The sequence below is a fragment of the Euwallacea fornicatus genome, chromosome 3 (assembly GCF_040115645.1).
Source record: "Euwallacea fornicatus isolate EFF26 chromosome 3, ASM4011564v1, whole genome shotgun sequence".
NCBI classification, from domain to species: Eukaryota; Metazoa; Arthropoda; class Insecta; order Coleoptera; family Curculionidae; genus Euwallacea; species Euwallacea fornicatus.
The window spans coordinates 785,072-804,463 of record NC_089543.1 but is presented as its reverse complement, the minus strand read 5'-3'; the positions used below and the strand labels follow the sequence as shown (position 1 = coordinate 804,463).

Sequence of the window (19,392 nt, the reverse complement as noted above, 5' to 3'; positions counted from 1 at the left end):
GTTTACTCATATACGTTATCATGCAATTTGCATGACGTTACTCAATTACCACTCTCGGCGTTCATTTTAAATCACCCGGAGTATGGTTTATTATACATACCCAATTTTCTCTAGACGGTATTGCCACTCCTTGTAGCAATCCCTGAAACTATATTTTCCCTTTAAACTTCAAATCATTTTTGTAACTTTCAGAACATAATTTCATAAAGATGTTAAATTTTTTACATTGTTGAGCTTCCTAAAGTATTGAAATATCATTATAAATCGAAAAATGTACGCTTAATTAGTTAAAATAGGTTATTAAAGTCTACTAACGCCCTATTAAGAATATATCTGATCTAATGTGGCAACAGTGTCTTCTGTGTAAAACTTTCAAAATGGAGTCCCATAAAAACAATTAAGAAAAAATTAATTTTGGAAAATTTATCCGCAAACCTTTGCTTTTCGTAATTATACTTAATCAGAAAATGTAGTTTACATAGGAAAGTGCTATGATCTCAAAGTTATGATTTACATGGTTTGCGTTTGGTTGACTAAACGACTGAAATAATATGGGTTGGTTGAGTTGCTGTGAATGCAAGTCCAAAGAAGAAAAAATAACGGAGTTGGATTTCTCTCGTTGTGGAATCTCCGAGGTGCCTAACGAAGTATACCTCAACTCGCCCTCCTTAGAATTACTACATCTTGAAGGAAATAAGGTTAACAACTTGTAGTCATTGTTCTTTTCCATTTCATCAATAAAAAAAATCCTTTTTTAATGTGGATACCTTTTGGGATAAAATTGCATTCAATTTAACATCTTCTTTGAGGTGATACAGCCTCCATTCTCAAAATTTGAATAGAAATGGTATTATTGAACCCCTTTTTTTCTTATTTATTGTATGGATGGAAACACTGCAGGGTATTCTCTAAGTAAACCACCATGCTTTAACTACATATTCTAAATCAAAAACGGTACTAGTTTGCTATGATTTACATTATATTCTGAAATAACATAGATGGTGTAATGGACTGATATCAAAAGAAAATCATATACACTGCTTATTACTTTCTCATGTATTTTGAATACAATTGTAGGCATCACATTTTGAATTTCTTAAACTGAATAAGGGCTTAAAACTAATATTATAATATCATAATTATAATATATGTTTTTTTAGCTAGACCTTCATGTCTGTGATATAAGATGTGAAATGGCCAGAAATTTCCATTACTGGTTGTCACTGATGTTAGACAATTGTTTTTTTCCCAAGATATTCTTCAATTTAGAGACTTACAATGTTTTCAAATCATAATTACTTATTTACTTAATTAAATAAAAGTTTGACATGATAAATGGGAATCTGACATCTTATAAAGTATCAGTCTATAGATTTTACAGAATATCTTAAAATATGGTTTTGTAACTTTTAAAGAATAGTGTGTGTTCAAAATATCAACTTAGTATCACAAGAACTGGCAAAACTATGAAACAATCTTTAATATATATAGTCTGCAGAATGGCAGCTTGCTTTCAAGATCCCTTTTAAAAATAAGATTATATAATTTGATTTTGCCCATTTAATCCATATTATATCTCTTGCTATTAGTGAAATACTTATTTATATACCAATAGAATCAATTTTAGACATCTTATATGTAATAATATTTTCTACTTTCAGCTCAAAGATTTATCACCCCAGTTATTTCAGTGCATTGACCTTCGGTATTTAAATATCAGTGATAATGAAATCCGAGCCATCCCACCACTTATTTCAAAACTGAGTAATCTACAGGTCCTGATATTTAGCAAAAATGGTTGGTAGTAATGTCTTGACTAATTAAGAAAATACAAAAATATTCTGTGTAGTTTTAGATGGAGTTCATCCAAATCTAGATAAACTGACCAAATTAACCATGCTAGATCTCAGTATGAATGATCTTGGAAAAGTGCCCGAAGCCATAATGAGCCTCATTAATTTACAGCAGCTCTGTTTAAATGATACAGGAATTGATTTTGTCCCTGCTAATATTGGGAGACTTTCAAATTTACGGATTCTAGAATTAAGGGATAATAATCTTTGTGAATTACCTAAATCTATTAGACGTTTGACTAATTTACAGAGGCTGGACGTTAGTGATAATAATCTCTCTAGTTTGGTAACTGCTCCAAGCAATTTTTATGCTCATAAATACTTATCAAATGGTTTTAGGGTGAAATTTGTGAGGCCCATGGAAATTTAACAGAATTGTGGATAAATGGTAACAATATATCTGAATTATCAGTTTCAATAACACATTTGAAGAAAATGAATGACTTTGATGCTTCCTATAATAACCTAGAATCAGTGCCAAAAGAAATAGGTCATTGGACAAAAATTACCAATTTAATTTTAAGTTTTAATAATCTCACGGGCCTACCAAAAGCAATAGGTAATCTGAGAAACCTCCAAGTCTTAAAATTGGAAACAAATTATTTAGAGGAATTGCCAAACACAATTTGCAAATTAGTTAATTTGGAGGAACTCAATCTCCAAAACAATTCATTGACCAAGGTGCCTAGTGGTATTGGACATCTCAGGAAATTAGCAACATTAATATTATCTGATAACAAATTGCAGTATTTACCACCAGGTTTGCAATTATCTCGTTTCACTAAAAATCTTTAATTATTTTATTTATAGAAATTGGCAGTTGTTGTGAACTTTCCATTCTTAATATTCACAACAACTTACTGGAAAAACTCCCAGAAGAGGTAGGCCACTTACAACATTTGACAACCTTAGGCCTTATAGGCAACAGATTGTCCTACCTTCCCATTACCATTTCCAAGCTTACAAATTTGAAGGCTTTGTGGCTTACCCCTAATCAAACCCAGCCCTTAATTCACCTGCAAAATGAAAAACTGGCCGATGGACAGGTCGTTTTAACATCAGTAGTGTTCCCTCAAGTACCATTAAGGGAAATTTCAGTACCTCTACCCCATTTGAGCAATCAAACCAGCCATATTAGCTTTAATACTGAAAGAACTGACGCTGAACCTACTGAAAATAGTAATTTGTCTTTAAGTAGAACGCCAACACCTCATCACAAGGAGCTTAAAAGGTTGAGGGAAGTTTGGAGAAATTCTCACGTTCCAGGTACTTTCTGCCTTAAATTTAATTTTCAGAGTAACAGTATTACATTTTTAGTCAACCAAGTTTTAAATGTGTCTGAAATAAAAGAAGCTAAAGTGACTCACATATCAGCTGATCTAAACACTTCCCAGACAAGCTTAAATGGTCATGAAAGCGAGCCTCCAAATGTTCTAGAGAATGTTTTAGATAAGCACGACCAAAGTAGAATAGACATTTTGGGAAATATGCAGAGGCATGATCAAAACAAGACTCCACCTAGACAGCCTCCCCCTTATCACATTGCAGCGGTTTACTCGAAAAATGCGCATTTATTCGCCAATTCTCCTCCGAGTCCTCATGATCAGCCCAAGCAATTCAGCCAGCAACAACCTGCTAACATACATATGCCAACTCCAAAAATGGCCAATCGTCATCAACTCGTTGAAAGTAATAATCATGGGGGAACCTCTAATGATAAGTAAGTGATATCGATAGTGTAATGTTTTTTTTGTAAGTAGTCTCACACTTTTTATATTACCTTTCCACAATATTTATTTATTATTAAAGCAGAAAGATAATGAAGTCGATATCTACGAATACTGAAGAAGGGCTTGAAGGGCAGGGACGCGAAACTCACTGGCCATTTGGGAAACATGCTGTTTTGAAAGTTATAGATATTGAAATACCGGAGCTTAATGAACCTGGTGATTTTCAAATTGTTGCCAAAAATGATGTAAGTTTTTATTTAATTTTAATATTGGACAGTGAAATTTGGTTTAACTTTCAGGGTATATTTATTGAAGAGGTGAGTAGTCAAGGGGCTCTATTTCAGAGGTTACGCCCCGGCGATAAGATTTTGGCCTTTGATGATACGGATTATACAGGTATAGATTCTTTGGCAGCATATCAAGACGCTACAAGGAAAATAGGTAATGTACGAATTGTAACAGTCTCGAGGAGACATGTTGTTTAATGTTTCTTTAATTTACTGTCCGATTTATTATGTTATTAGAAAACGTCTTCTGATGATATTAAGGGTGAAGTACAAATATTTATTGCACGGTTTTCCTTTAACATCTGTAAGTTTTAGGTTATTTTACTTGCATATTATTTGTTGTAAGTATTTTCTGTAAATTTTGCCAAGAAAAGGCTATTTGACTGCATTTTATGTTTAAGGTAATTTTAGGTAAGGTTGCACAGTTTGTTTAGTTATACACGATATAGATGTTTCAATGTAATTTAAAGCCTCCGTATTTTATATATAAAATTTCTTATATACATGTTTTTCGTGGTGAAGGTGTGAGGTTATACATGTAAGGTGCTACAAAATTTTTAATCACTTCGTTATGTGCCATTTGTTATTGGAAGTGTCTTTGGAAAAGAAATCAAAATCCTGCTTAGCTTATCGCTTATCAACCTAATTGTACTGTGATTTGTTGTTAGGTGGTTCCATCAGCTATTAGACTTTAAAAAAAGCGTTTTTATTCAGAAAATGTTATATTCTATCAATTGTTATTGTTTTCGTACTAAACCTCGGCAGTTGCCCAAATCTTGTAAAACTAAACAAGCTTGAAGGTCAGAAGTAGGTACCTCAAATTCGATGTATTTTAGTAACAGGCTGTGAACTTTATTTTTACGTGTAGTAGGTCGGATTCACGTTATAAAGTGTCTCATATAACGCGAGTTGGACCAATAGTATTATATTTATTTCATTATTAGTTTTCGCAAATTATATTACCCTTATTTATGTTCGTATTAAAAAGGTTAACGTGGGGATTGATAGAAATCATTTGAATGATAAAGATACGTACTTTAAATGTATAGAAATAAGCCATAATTAGTAATATTGGAAAAATATGCGCACATTCACAGCACGAATCTCAAATTTCAACAATTCCCCATTGTTGCCTTAGTTGGAAGGATGATTACTGTGTAAATATTTGTTGAAAGTTAACCACTATAACGCAAGTTAAAATTCGAATTTTGTGTAATAACGTACTAGACCGTCCAACGAGTAACAAGAAAAATCTGGCAGACGTTTCACGGATCTTTGAGTCTAAAATTATGACAATAATGATTGTAACGACCTTCCAAAGCCAAAAATAATTTTTGATGTCGGTCTAGGGTAGTGTACGTAAGATCTGCTTTGAATCGCGACTTGTTACTCGCTGCATATAAAACAGGAAAAGCATTCATTGATATATTTTGAGTGCTGGTCTTGTTAAGGCATTAGTTTTCCATTTGCATCATTAAACTCGATTAGATGCCGTTTAGGGTTCTAAATTTGTTCATATTCTTAATTATTACGCTCACCATATATTATTCTTCGCCTTTATATACTACTGTTCATGTCTAAATTTATTAGTTTACTCATCTCATCTTTTCACAGAAAAGAAAACTCATTTATTTATTATTTTAGTTAAATCTCTTTCAAGGCTTTAATAATTTTCATTTCTTTCGTAAGCACAAACAACTGCAATGTACTGTTATTTTATGCAGTTTAAAAGTTTATTTACTCAATTACATTCGACTGACTTTAACATTTATACTTTTTTAATAAAAAAATAAATATTTACTATTATATTAAACCTAAATTGCGCTTTTTAATCGGAAAATGAAACTCCTTTTAACATCAATTTTATTGATTGAAACGTTTAATACAAAATGCGAAGATTATAGACTAATCGCAAAGAAAATAAATTATCACAACGTTAAAAAATAAGAAGTCCTACTAACCAAAGTTAGATTCATTGTGGTTAAACGCAAACAAATCAGACCGATCATGATATTCTAAGTAAAGCTAGAACCCGTGTATTAACAGAAAAAAAACCACTTTAAATCTGATTTGGCAGTTTTGTGAAACTAGGTAAGCTTCTTTTTTAAAACGATATCCGCCACGTTGAAATGAGCAACTGTCTTTTCCTTCGGGGGAACCGACTGCTGGCAAAATCTTTTGAAAGCTTCTAATTCTAGTTCCTCATCGTCCATGTCGTCTTCTAGGACGTCTCGCGGTTTGAAGACATTATCTATATAAACGAAATTTCATTCATGACTAAACCGGCAAACGATGGGGTCTATCGCACAAAACGAGCACCATAAAGAATATACTTTGATAAATACTCTTATTTAGATCTAAGAAACTTCACTCACATACCGTAAAGCCAATCATCTTCTTTGCCAAGCTCCAGACTAAAATCAGTGTCATTTGATGGAGTTATGGAAACTTGAGCATCTTGGCAGGAATTGTCAATTTCCATTTCATTCACTTTCTCATTTTTATTATCGATTTTAGTGATTTCAATCCCCGGTAGACCCGACAAAATCTCTTGAGCGTCTAAAGATGATACAGTTCTAATGTTAGACGTTTCTTCCTTGGGCTTATCGAACCCATTGAAAGTATGTTCCGGGGAGTAAGGATTAGGGTTGGAAAAATTTGGAACTTGAGATAACAAATCTGGGATTAAGGGTATGCCCAGTTGGGAAACATTAGAAGGTTTAGCTAGGCCTTTATCTAATGATTGTTGTAATCTAGAGCTTCTGATTGTTACCATTCCATTTTCCCTTGTAAATATAGCTGCTGGTGCACTTTCATCTATGGCGACAGGCGGTTTAATGAGGTTTTGAGCTTGAAACGGCTGGAACATAGGATTTCTTAAAGTAACCATCTTCGGCTTATCTTTACTTTCATCAGCAGCCTTCTTATTTTTCTTTTTCTTCTTTTTGGATGTCTTGACTGCCTTTGGGTAATCAGTTTCAGATTTTTGAATCAACTTTTCTGTGTCTACTACTATCACTCCCGACTTTCCTAATACTGAGGACCCCTTATTTGAATCTGAATGCATATAAGTCTTATTAGATGTTACAGGACCTTCAACTTTTGTAATAGTGATTCCTATAAACAAAATAAAATATGTTCAGGTTGGTTGGATTTAAAAAAATTCATTATGATACCTGGTGGTAATCGCAGGTTTCCTAATGATCGAATTTCCTCTTCAGTGGGTTGGCGTTCTCGTTTGACTTCTTTTACTTTCTCCTTGATTTCTTGCTGGACAGCGTAAGGATCTGATACTATGGAAACTGGTGTTTTATCTACTGCCAAAGTAACTTTAACAACTTTAGCTACAACTGTTGATTCTTGAGTTTCAGAATTTTGCATCTCAGGTGTACTACTATAGTTTGACTTGGCTGTGTTCCTCTTCTTTTTGCTATCTGAAATTGCAAGCCAAAATAATTTCTGAAAAAATTGCACTGCAAAGAGGTTATTACTTTTTCCTTCTGTAATTTTACAATGATTATTCTCAGAGGTGCTGCTAACTTTGGTGATGGTTTCAACATGTGGCTCTTCAACGAGAGTTGTCAAAAGTTTGTCTTGATCTGGCGTACACCCTTTCAGAGTAATTGTAACAGACGGAGTCCCATTTTCTCCACCAGGAACTCTTTTTATAGTAACTATAGCAGGAATAGTTTCCTCTATCGTATTTTTCTGTATTGCTATATCTTGCCTCCTTTGGGCTTGTCGCTGCTTCTTTAATTTCTTCTTTAACTTAGTTTCCTCAATTTTCCTGAGCTCCTCTAACTGTTCTTTCTCCTTTTGAAGAAGCTTTTTGCGTTCTTCTTCTTGTCGCGCTAATTCTTCAAGCTTTTTTTGAGCCTCAAATTCAGCCTGCAATTTATCTTGCTCTTTCTTTTCTCTTTGCCGAGCTTTTTTAGCAGCTTTTTTATTGGCTATTTCTGCTTTGCTTTTTCCCGAATTGCCCTCAATGTAATTTACTAAGCCGCGAATTTCATTCATCTTACTACCAGACCCAAGAGGCTCTGACAAATCTGGAGGCGTTGCTGGAAAATTTGATGGAGATGGTGGTAATGGAACCTGAATACGAAGATAGAAAATATTTGCTAGATATGGGAAACCTTAGTTTACCCTGCTATCGCCTTTAAATTTGCTGCTTAGCTCATGGTCTAAAATCTTCTGGTTGCCCTTGTTTTCCCTTCGCCTCTCTTTTCTCCTATATAATCTTACTCTTAATTTATCACGCGGTTCAATGACTCTTTGAACACCGAATACTTCGCAATAAGTGCAACTACATTTCTTTGGTGGCAGGAAACTCTCAGATGACGCTGAAATACGTGGGTACATTAGTTTTCAGGTTGAGGAATTGGGAAGGCCTACCTATTGGAATACATTCTTCTGAGGCCTTATTTTGGGATGGTCTGTAAATTATTTTTTAAAAATAAAATCCTAAGATAATGACACTCATACCTATGGCCATTTTTTCGCATTTCCCTTAACATTAATTCAGTTTCAGCCAATTTTTCCGGAGTAATACTAGGCGAGATCGATTTTTCAGACTCATCTCTAAAAAATATAAAAAACGTATAAATAGTTTTTTTTCCATATGCATTTGCCAATGATGCAATGTATTTCAAATTTTAATGTATAAACTTTAATGACTTATTCTAAGTCCGAAACAAAACCCTAATTCGTTTTATAATCCATATTTGAAAAATGTTTTTTTTTAAACAAATACTTGAGTTTTAAAACCGTATAAATGTTTCTTTTAGAAAAATTATAAAAAATAAGTATTTGCATTTTCTTAACAGAAAATGGTGCGCCATAGGGAAGAACTTTTCTCTTCAAAAACGAACAAGGAGTGATAATTCTTTTTTTCCAAAAATATTCAATGACCTGCCGATACTCACTCCATAGAAATTACTAAATATATTTTTAATCAAAATTTATGCCTTTTTCTGTATGATTTTGTATTTCTAAAATCAAACTGCAATACATTGAATTTTCTTAATACAGACTTTTTAAATTATATTTCATAAACAAATTAGGGTTATTTTCGGACGTAGAACACATAAAGTTTGTGCATTAAACTCTGAAATACTCTCCATTCTTACTTTAAGGCTTTTCCAAACCCATTAGCTATGAGTTCATCCCGAAGACTGGGAGTTCTACCATTTTTTACTTTATCTCCAACCTTAGCATCCTTACGATTTTGCAAAAATTTCTCATAAGCCAATTTTGTGGAAGCTATATCATATTTTTTTACTTTATTAATGTCTATGTTAACCTCAGCAGATATTTTAAGTTTATCGTTAAACATTTCACTCAATTGCACAGTACTGTCACCTAACTTAATAACATCCATTTTCTCAGTTACTGTTCTTCCTAAACATAATGGGTTTGACACTTGGCCAGGTGCACATAAATCTTCAATATGACCTGAGAAAAAAATAAATGTACCACAATACTGAAGAGAATATTTACAAACTGACCATTAACATGCCTCTGAAACTGATCTAAACTCAAAATACATTTACATCTTCTACAGTAAGTGGTCCGCTCTTCAGTTGCTATAAATGAAAAGTCATCATTTGAATCTAGGTAACATTTATATTTTGCTATTAAACACTCTTCGCATATGCATTGTCCATTTTTATTCAGGCCTGGGCCTTCAGGAAAGAAATGTTTGTCTTTGAGCAAATCAAATAGATTATCATCCATTCTATCAAGATCAATAACCTTTTTTCTACAAGAAAATTTAATTTTTAATAAAAAATTTGAATTTTTGTTTTTTTGGTAGACACTTACGCATCTTTAGTGCGATCCACCCAAAAGGTGGCAGATAATAATTTTTTATGAGCTGCCAACACCCTTTTTTCCCTTATCCCTTCTTGCATGTTATCTGGCAATTTTCTTTCCTGACTAGAAATACTTTTAATTATTTTTTGGGAGTTTTAGATGGCAAACACTTACTTATACAAGGCAACTCTTTTTTCATGATCAGCCCAAGTCTTTTTTAATTTATTCATAGAGGCAAAGGTTTGAGGAGTATCACCAGGGCTTTTCTTTGTCTGTAAACATAAATGTATCAACTCAGCTTTAGCTGATATATGTGAAATTCAAAGTTACCTTAAGACATTCATCAACTTTAGTCTTTACTCTATCACTTTCATAGAAAAACCTAATAAAAATGAAAGTGTTGAAATCTATCCAACATACTCTATAATTTTTAAAGATAATATCTTTTTCAAAATCTGCAAATACTGCAACTAAACTTTTGGCTGCAGTCAACATTGCTTCATAATAAGCAAAAAATTCTGAAAAGTCATTAAATATTAGAGAAAAACTTGATTTTTATTACTGTTTCATACTTTTTAGAGCCTCATCTTTGTCATTTTGGCTATAATGCCACTGGGCAAAAATACAATACTCTCGGAGTAAGGTGAATATTCTTAGCCAAACTTGACTCTCGTCTTCTACCCTTAAACTGTAATTAGTGGTAATAATAAACAATATTCATAAAATGTCAACACTTACTAATTAAGCAACTCCCTCATTTCACAAACAAAAAATGCTGACAATGTTTCACTTGTAGTTTTTGGTACCTGACAGGCAAAATTCCTATAAGTGTAAAATAAATAATGCTGGAGGTCTATCCAAACAAAATGTGCTTTGGGGGCTTGTTCCTGAACTTTTTTCACAAAATCAAGCAACATTTTTTGTTCTATTTTCGTAAACTTATTGTCTTTCTTTGGCAATGGACCTATGTTTTCCACTCTAAGACCTTTGAGAGTCTTTTGGGGATTCTGAAAGGCAAACAAGAATTATTTCCCTGTATATATTGGTATTGAAAAATGACAGATAAGACTTCTTGATACTTTTGGAAGGTGACAATGTAAATAAGTGAAATGATAGTTTTGATAGACGAGAGGGCGAGTTGAGAAGTTTGGGAGAGAATTACAAAAATAAGTACTTGACAGTTATATTAAGTGTTTCAATGAGACTCCTATTGAACCAATTTATGAACAAGTTATTGCTCTGTATATGGAATAAAAGAAGCATTTGGCGTAGTTTTGTATGGGATTTGAACAATTATAAACAGTACCTTGACTAGTTGGTAGACATACTCCCGGGGTTTATCATAGACTTTCTTCAAATGGTCGATAGAATATATACTATCCTTATCCTCTTTACTAGCCTTAGTTCGCGTTAGATGATCATAATGAGCCCTACGACAGGTTTGTCTGACCATAAGGTCAATAAACCGAAGCAAATCCAAAAGTCTATCAATTTTTTCCTTTTCGGCACCCATTTTGGCGATGCTCCTAAATTGTTTAAACTCATTTATCGCTCAATCAAATTTAGGGTAAATAATACAATAAGGTGAAAATATTGAACAGTGGTATTTACCTATAAATTTATTTTAAATAATGTAAGATCTTGCTTAGATATGCCTTTTTTCGTGATTCAAGTATTCACATTCCACTTTACCTATTCTCAACTATCAACTAACTATAACCTTCGGAAAATGGAAAATCAGAAACAATAGACAAGATCAGATGTCAACTGTCAATTATCAGAATTAGTTGAGATCACAATTACCATCAGATTATGTTGTTTCCTTCTCTTTTGCGAAATGCAAATAAGGATAATAAATAATTAGAAACTATAACCTCACTTTACATTAAATATGTTCAGAAATGAACACTGCGAACTAGGAAGTGCGTTATGATTGAGTTTGTTACAATACTTAAAAGACTGACATTGGATGTTTCTGTGTTATAATTAAGGGTTAAAAATAAAAGGAAGTGTTTTTCGCTCAAAAAGAAAGACTTAACTTAATATAAGAAAAATATTAAATAAAACTCATAGCAATTATTATTATTAATTTATATAAGTCTTCGGTATATTCATTAGTTTGTATCTGTTAAGCAGACGTATAATGATAAATAGTAACTTTTATTTCAGAATGTAAACCCTGCTATCAAAGCATTTTTACGTAGTTATTGTAATATATTAATAACTATAATAAGTATTCAATTAATAATAACTATTATTTGAGAAACATTTTAAATATTTTTCTGTCATAAGTGGGTGCATTCTTGGAAAGGGTGAAAGGAAAAAAGAGGAAGTCATAAGCAAGCAACAGTTCAGCCTGTTAAGGAAACACTCAAAGTTTTCTCAATTTCGGACGTTCCTAATTTTTTGTTTTTTCTTTGAAAAATTGATATATTTTCTGTGAATATATAAAAAAATTGATGATGGTGACATGCAGTCGAAACCTTGGAAAGAAAATCTACTAACGGAAAGATATTTAAGTCGAAAAAAAATTAAAACAGTTTCACAAATACTCATTTTTTCCAGATATCTTCGGAACTGCTTCGTATTATTTAATACTCAAGATTACATTTTTGACTGATCAACTTTGACCGAATTTTATTGACTTTGTATCTCTTGCGAATTTCAAGATTTAATTGGTGAGCTACGAATTTAGACCACCCTGTATTAAGTCGGTAAACCAGTCTTCATATTGCATGTCGCGCAGAGGAGCCAGGAACACAGTTGTTTCTTGTATTTTGTATTGTTAAACTGGTTAGAAATTCTAACCAGTTTAACAAAATCTAGTTACGTACAAAATACAAAGTTCATTTTAAAAGGATAAATAACGTTCTTGTCTACCTCCCTAATTAATTTCGTTCTGGTTCTTGACAGGACAAATTAAGATAAAGTCCAGATTTGAAGGATAATGGAGAGTTTACTTTAATTTCTGATCAAAGACTATGAACTGGATTTTCATTGCTTTAATTTCATACATTGTTTTTTCATCCACGGATCAATATTCAAGTCCATTTAATAACTGCTACGATGTTCTAATGGCGCGTTGGAGGTGCTAAGTTAAATTAGTGCTCTATCATCTGCGAATAAGTGCTTAATAGGAGGACCTAGTTTATTTCTTTTTTCATACATAGATATAAAAATTGCAGAGATACTTTATGTTTTATAATTTAACATCTCGTTATAATTTTTTTATAGGGGATCTAATTAAAAAATGTAATCGACGAATACCTGCGTTACCGTAGAGATCGAGATCTCTTTCATTAAGAGCGAAGAACATTAAAAGTAGCGTTCTGCCAATAATAGAGATTAGCCCATCGGCTAATGGTTAAAAACGAGATGGTAAGGGTACTTGGAACTAGCTCCGCGATATGAGTAAAAGCAAATGCCGGCAAACAGTAGTAAACAGTACGCGGTGCGATGGTGACATGAACGTATGGTACTGATGGTACTATTATTCTTTTGGTGCGATCCTTTGCTACGAGTATAGGGCAGTGACATCGCTAGTTAAATGCCTTTGGTACTGCTCGCGCTTACCTACGGCGTGTAAACTGGATTTTGAATTGTTATTATTTTTACACACTTGGGAAGTAATTGCTGATGGATTTATTTATAGTGCAATTAGTGAGACGGAGACACTGCCGGAAAATGGTCTATTGGGGCTGTTAGTTCCTATGAGACATAGGTATCAAAAAGCTACATAAGTAAGTGGAAACGGTTCAACTTGTACAACCATCGAATTCTTTCATGTGAAGGTGTAAGGTTCCGGTTTTTTTTTTGTTGTTTGTACGAATCAGAAATAGGTGTTGATATTTAGGTGTTTTACTTACACGCGATTTTTAGTATTTATTGGTATAACCATTGATGGTCACGAAAAATATTTGCCCATATGCTTATATGTGTTGCTAGTTTAAGTGGACACATGAATCGAAAGAAGGGTATCTGAAACCTTATTTTTGGGCTGAAAATCGGCGCATAAAAGAGGGGGTGCCCAGATTTCTTGAAAAATACCGTTAAGTCCTCCCCTCTTTGTTACAGCAAATTGTTGCCTTTAAAGTATTCTACACCTCCTTCAGTAAGTTTTTACGAATATTTTTCATTTTTGTGACAGTACAGCTATCCGCAGTTAAAAAATCCATATTGTTTTCGTATTATAACTGCTGTGCAATCTTTTTGCACTAAATAACAAATCGTATAGCAATACGAAATAATTGCAACAATTCTAACTAAAGGAGGAATTAATAAGGAACATAATCTATTGGCTTTTCATGCCATTTCTATATAAATTTATATTAATGAAATTGCTTTGTTAATGGAAGCTGAGCAGCAAGGTTCTCGTTTATAAATGTCAATATTTCATCTCAAGCACTTGCACTATGTCCTATTTGTATTTGTTATTATGCACATTTCTGCTTTGCTTTACTGAATTTATGGGCGCACACGTATTGTAGTTTATAGAAGGAACTTCCATTAACCACCGATAGAGTAATTAAACACCGATAGGGTACGTCATAGAAGTTTTCATAATTATCTCTTTTTTTAAATCATCTATAGATTTTCCATCCCATAAAAATATGGTTTATAGCTGCGTTATTAAAATAATGACGCTCGGAAACGGACTCAAAGCCATTTCATTTGCTTAATGCATGGTAAATGGAACTGAGACTGTTTCATCTGATATAAATTATCTATTTCTAACGTCTTTTTCCATTTAATTGGTTGATATCGATATCCTGTTAATGGTTATATATGTAGGTGTACTAAAGCTGTTCCAGGCCGAGCAATGAGGCCATTTATTAGGGGCTTTTATTGTCATTTTGCGGTTTCTGTTTTACTGCGAAAAAGGGGTTTGTTATAACACGGCAGGCTGCATCCTAATTAGGCATATACTCCTTTGCCGCGCTGCAATGTAAGAGCTGATAGGGGCACGCATGAGGAGAGAGAACAATGGTAGGTGTCTTCATTATCACTAATGTTTGTTCTCCTAGATAAGTGAATGAAAAACAAAGTAAAACGGTTTTAGACACCTCTATTTTACCATAATATTAATGACTGAGTTTTCATGTGAAGTAACTCCGTTATGTGGTACAATTGTTTATAAAGTATTGCTTGCGGCGTAGTTGGAAACTGTAAATTGCTGCAAATTTTGATCGAAAGACTGCCGCTACTGCTGCTGCTACTACTTTATCGGCTGGGAGTTAATAGTTATCAGATGCTGTGAAATTTATTAACAGGTCCACAATCCCATTAAATACTAAATCTAATATGGTGCTGTGAAAGGAATTTAGTAACCATTGATTTTTACCACTTTTAACACTAAATTTACTACATCAGTCAAAATAACTGGAGCATTTTTCTAGGTGATGGAATGAATTTTGTGCGCTTATAATAAATTATAAATACTGCGCAATCGCGGCACCATCAAAACAAATGTTATGCGGGTGTGAATGACACAAAATAAGATGACAGTTGTTGATTGAATGTCGAGGGGTGGAGGTTGTGAAATTTTGTTGAGAAAACTGCAAAGAAACATTTCTTTGGATATTAAAATATTAATTACTATATTCTTCGGTAAGGAAACTAAATACAAATCGAAATATTGTTCTATTATTAGTTTCAAATTCTTTTTATAATTATCGCTTCAAAAATAGCAAAATGAAAGAAATCTTTTGTGTTTTTGGAAAATATAATTGTCATATTTATGCAAAGTTTGGATGTTGAAAAAGATGCATTTTATGATACCGTATGCGAATTATTAGGTCACCAAAGTGATCTGCATGGCTAGAACAAAAAGGAAAGAACACAAAGCAAAATTTATGTATGCAAATATTGCGACAAATTGACTACTTACTACCAATTAAGTTTTTGACACAGAATTGAAGTAAAATTTTTAATTGCTATTTATGTTATAGGTTTTTCGCACTCATTATATTAAATAACATACATTAATAGTATATGAAGTATGAAAGTAATTTATGATTCTTTTTAAAATATACAGGGTGTTTGTTGCAACAATGGAAAGTTTACAAGTGGCGATAGTTGGGATAATTTTGAATCTATATAACCATATTTATCTTAATACCAATCATCATCGTTTTTCAAATATCGGCCATCTTAGATTTTCAAACGAAATAATTGAGTTGATACAATGAAGTTCAGTTGTTTTAGTATTAAATACTTTCCGCCTTTAGAAACACTTTTGATAAAATTCTTAACATGCATATTGAGAAAGTGACATCAAAATTAATTTAACATTATTATTATACAGACAATTATGTAGACAAATTAATGTGTTGAAATGCTTTAGTTCCAAATTATTCTTCCATTTTACACAAAATTTTCTTCAATGCGGTGCTAGCCGAATAAATTCAAATAGTCTTAAAAATTGCTCTATTCTATATATTTTCAAATGATATAGGACATTATAACAAAATTCTAGCTCATAAAACTAGAAACAAAAGGAAATATTACTCACAATAAGAAAATCAGTAACATTAAGTTTCAATAATTATTAACAATATTAAAACTTGCGGCACTAGCTCTAATTTTAGCAATACTACCATTGATTAATTTTATTTTTAAAGTGAGACTCTCCATATTTAATGGATTTACTTTCCACCTCGACTCTGTTCACCATATTTTCCCCCTCTGGCTGATATTTGAAAAACGATGAGATTTTATATGGTGATAAATATAGTTATATAGATTCAAAGTGACTCCATCGATCTCTCATTGAAAACTTTCTATTGCTTTATCAAACACCCTGTATAAAGACTGGAAACCTCATTAACCATTTTTTCTAAGACTTGACATTCTGACTAGTGTCGGTGGATATAGTCACATATAGTCAAACTGTCAGTATATTTAGCTCTAAGAAAGGAAATAAGAAGTTGATGGGTAAACTTTTATCAAGCTCCGTTTCTCATTGAAACTGCCTCTCTGGAATAATTTCAAACTAATAAATAGACTGTCGTTGCCTATCAGTAGTTCCTTCTAAATAATATCTGCACTCATAAAGTACACACACCATAATTTGTCCTATACCTTTTGACAACCACAACATTGGCTGCAAATTGCTTGTTTATTTTCATGTAGTAAACCACACTTTGCTGTTTGCAATATGTTGCCTCTGCCTTGGTCTTTTTTACTTTTTTAAGTAACGGTATCGCCTTTCATCCTAAAATCGTGGTATGTAACAAGCTAAGCTTCCGGAGTAAAAAGCCCCTTTTGAAGCCCCCCGGGGATATTTACTTCTCCTCCTCTAATTTCTTCAAAGTTTTCGCATCGAATTAACCGTTATGATTGTTAAAATGCATAACGCATTAGCAATGTTTATTTCTTACGCGACAATTTTCAAACGTTGTTTTTGAAGTGGAGCAACAAGAACCACTTTTATGGCTTGTTGCAACAAATATACAGTTCTTTGTGTTAATTTACATCGTCGTTAATCGTCGTTCCGTCGAGAATTGTTTATCCAGAAGCAACGTGCGTTAAAGATATCCGAATATCACCTATATACGTACCGTTACCTTCTTCGCAAGTAGAACTTTTTGCAACAATAATAATCGTCGTAATAGGCAGTTCCAGAAGCACTTAACTGCAATCTTCAGCCATATTCACGCCTCTCTTTCTCAAAATCTATTCGCTGACAAAAACAGGAACTAAGCACATTTTCTTGGTAAAACAATATATTGCCGGTTCTTTAAAAGCTATTAGCATTATTTATTGCCGAATGAGAAGTCCTATGCAGTGATTAAATAGCAATTAATTGACAATCAAAATTTCAGGACTTCAGTGATGGTGGCTTGCCTTGAAAGGGAATTGCTCGTCATTGTTTGGAATGCGGTTCAATCTACGCTTCTAAGCCATATCTTAATTGGTTATCATATTTTGGAATATACAGGTGCATACACACATAGTATTGGCAATTAGCACTCGGTTAAATTATTTGATTTCAATCCTGATTGGATTTTATTTTTACGCTTGATTGATCATTTTCCTATCTTTTGTCAACGACCATATTGTTTCGATTGGAAAATCCGGAGGAAAATTGGTCTCTTGAGAGAATCATTCAATTCTCTGGAAAATGCTCAGTGCTTCTAAATCTATTAAGATTTTTTAGTTGGAGATCAGAGTTGCCACGGAATTGGATTTTCACTGCGCCAATTAAACTATTTAAAAATATCCAGATCTTCCCTCCATTAAGTCCTTTATTCTCTTAAAACAGGTCAGTTTTTTTATAAAATCGTTTGGCACTCGAATAAAAGTATGCTCTTGAGAAAAGCCCTGGAAAATATTTGAATGTCTCCAGTTTTTCTATACATAGTGTAATATATCATCATGGAGATATTTCAAGAGACTATAGAACTTTGGAAAATAATTTAAAGAATGCTATTAGACACATGGTCAAAAATGTATCATTTTCAACATATACGGTGGCAAAGTTTCATATATTTTCTCACAGTGTGCGCTTTTCTCGTGTATGCCTCGAGTTAAAATTTTGAAATTTCGTATACCTATTTTGTTTAAGATCTTCAACAACTAAATATGAAAACTGTCGGTAGCCATATCCAGGGTTTTTTATATTTTTTGGGTCATGATCTATTTTATACTTTGTAATTAATTTTTAAAGCACCCTGGATGGATTTTGATATCAAATTTAAATTCCTACTTAAATTTTGTAGCGTTTTGGTCTCTGGCAGTATTTTCGTGTATTATATTTCCACGTTTTCGTAAAATTTGCAAAAATATTTAGCGATGCAAATTAAGAATATGATAGAAGAAAGGAAAAATAACCATTCTGTTTAATTATTAACTATCTGAAGCGGTTTTTTACATTTAAATAAAATTCTTAAATTATAAAAACTCTTGGAAATGTCTTGGTAAAATATGAAAAAAAAGCTAAACTTTGCTACCCTGTAGATCTAAAAAGGTGTTTTTTTTTTATCGTGGGTCTATTAGCGTTTTTTATTGTTTTTAAATGTACTATCGCCCCTTGAAATATCTCCATAATAATATGTTACACTCTATATTTTCATGTTGTTTTATGTTAGGGGAGTTAGTTTTTACAAGGTGACAGGAAAATACGTTACTGCAGGTCTAATATATGTTTGTTAATTAAGTCTTAAGTGGTAAGTGTATATATTTTGGCCTTGCAAGAATGTGCAAATTCATATGTTGCAACTAGTTATTTAACTCAATTGATTTCAATCCTGATTAGATTTTATTTTCACGATTCATTGAATTTTACTGTCCTTTGGCGATGACTATTCCTTAATTCATTTAGTTTGAAGTTTAATTGATTTTTTTAAATCACGGTTTTTTCTATTCCAATTTCCACTCCACCGGCTTTGCTTATTCGTTAACCCCGTATGCTCTTCGGTAATCCTTATGGTCAGTTTCGCAATAATTAAAAACAATATTATGACATTCACTGCTAAGTAAATGTATTTTGCGAACAATCATTTAATATTTGCAAGTTTTTTCGCACGAATGATTTTTCACGTCATTTTTCTTAATATAAAGCTTAAAGCATTTTGCGGTCACGTTAGGTTTTGTTGTAATGTGTTTCCATAAAAGCTCGCTGTACTTATTTAATAAGAACTGTGTGGCTTTTGGTATTAATTGAGAACAATTATAAACGGATTTAAAAAGCGTATAGTTACTTAGTTC

The 19,392-nt window shown here is 32.6% G+C and overlaps 3 protein-coding genes across 7 annotated transcripts in view; 2 read left to right on the top strand and 1 right to left on the bottom strand.

The window, feature by feature from the left end:
• Positions 1-337: 337 nt before the first annotated feature.
• Positions 338-5,689, top strand: Lap1. 3 transcript variants are annotated; one of them, XM_066301850.1, is made up of 9 exons: positions 338-698; positions 1,662-1,797; positions 1,850-2,139; positions 2,193-2,412; positions 2,461-2,613; positions 2,664-3,119; positions 3,171-3,573; positions 3,663-3,828; positions 3,883-5,689. In XM_066301850.1, the coding sequence occupies exons 1-9, from the start codon at positions 552-554 to the stop codon at positions 4,066-4,068; spliced, it is 2,157 nt and encodes a 718-aa protein (XP_066157947.1). In that variant the 5' UTR covers positions 338-551; the 3' UTR covers positions 4,069-5,689. The 3 variants fall into 3 exon arrangements, with proteins under 3 accessions (XP_066157947.1, XP_066157946.1, XP_066157945.1); XM_066301849.1 differs by having other exon boundaries at positions 2,193-2,613; positions 3,666-3,828; XM_066301848.1 differs by having other exon boundaries at positions 2,193-2,613.
• A 27-nt stretch (positions 5,690-5,716) lies between these two features.
• On the bottom strand, positions 5,717-11,413 carry LOC136350312 (uncharacterized). 2 transcript variants are annotated; one of them, XM_066301846.1, is made up of 16 exons: positions 11,296-11,413; positions 10,991-11,210; positions 10,423-10,691; positions 10,257-10,372; positions 10,015-10,202; positions 9,859-9,956; positions 9,694-9,807; positions 9,378-9,631; positions 9,000-9,324; positions 8,356-8,451; positions 8,266-8,306; positions 8,017-8,213; positions 7,362-7,965; positions 7,047-7,304; positions 6,250-6,987; positions 5,717-6,121 (listed from the first exon to the last, which is right to left on the bottom strand). In XM_066301846.1, the coding sequence occupies exons 2-16, from the start codon at positions 11,195-11,197 to the stop codon at positions 5,958-5,960; spliced, it is 3,669 nt and encodes a 1,222-aa protein (XP_066157943.1). In that variant the 5' UTR covers positions 11,198-11,210; positions 11,296-11,413; the 3' UTR covers positions 5,717-5,957. The 2 variants fall into 2 exon arrangements, with proteins under 2 accessions (XP_066157943.1, XP_066157944.1); XM_066301847.1 differs by having other exon boundaries at positions 5,988-6,121; positions 6,246-6,987.
• A 1,687-nt stretch (positions 11,414-13,100) lies between these two features.
• The window catches only part of LOC136350421 (uncharacterized), a 36,641-nt gene continuing 30,349 nt past the window's right edge, over positions 13,101-19,392 (top strand). For both annotated transcript variants that reach the window (XM_066302080.1, XM_066302079.1), the window contains exon 1: positions 13,101-13,424. The gene's annotated coding sequence lies outside the window, so the exon portion shown is untranslated. The remainder of the gene's footprint in view (positions 13,425-19,392) is intronic.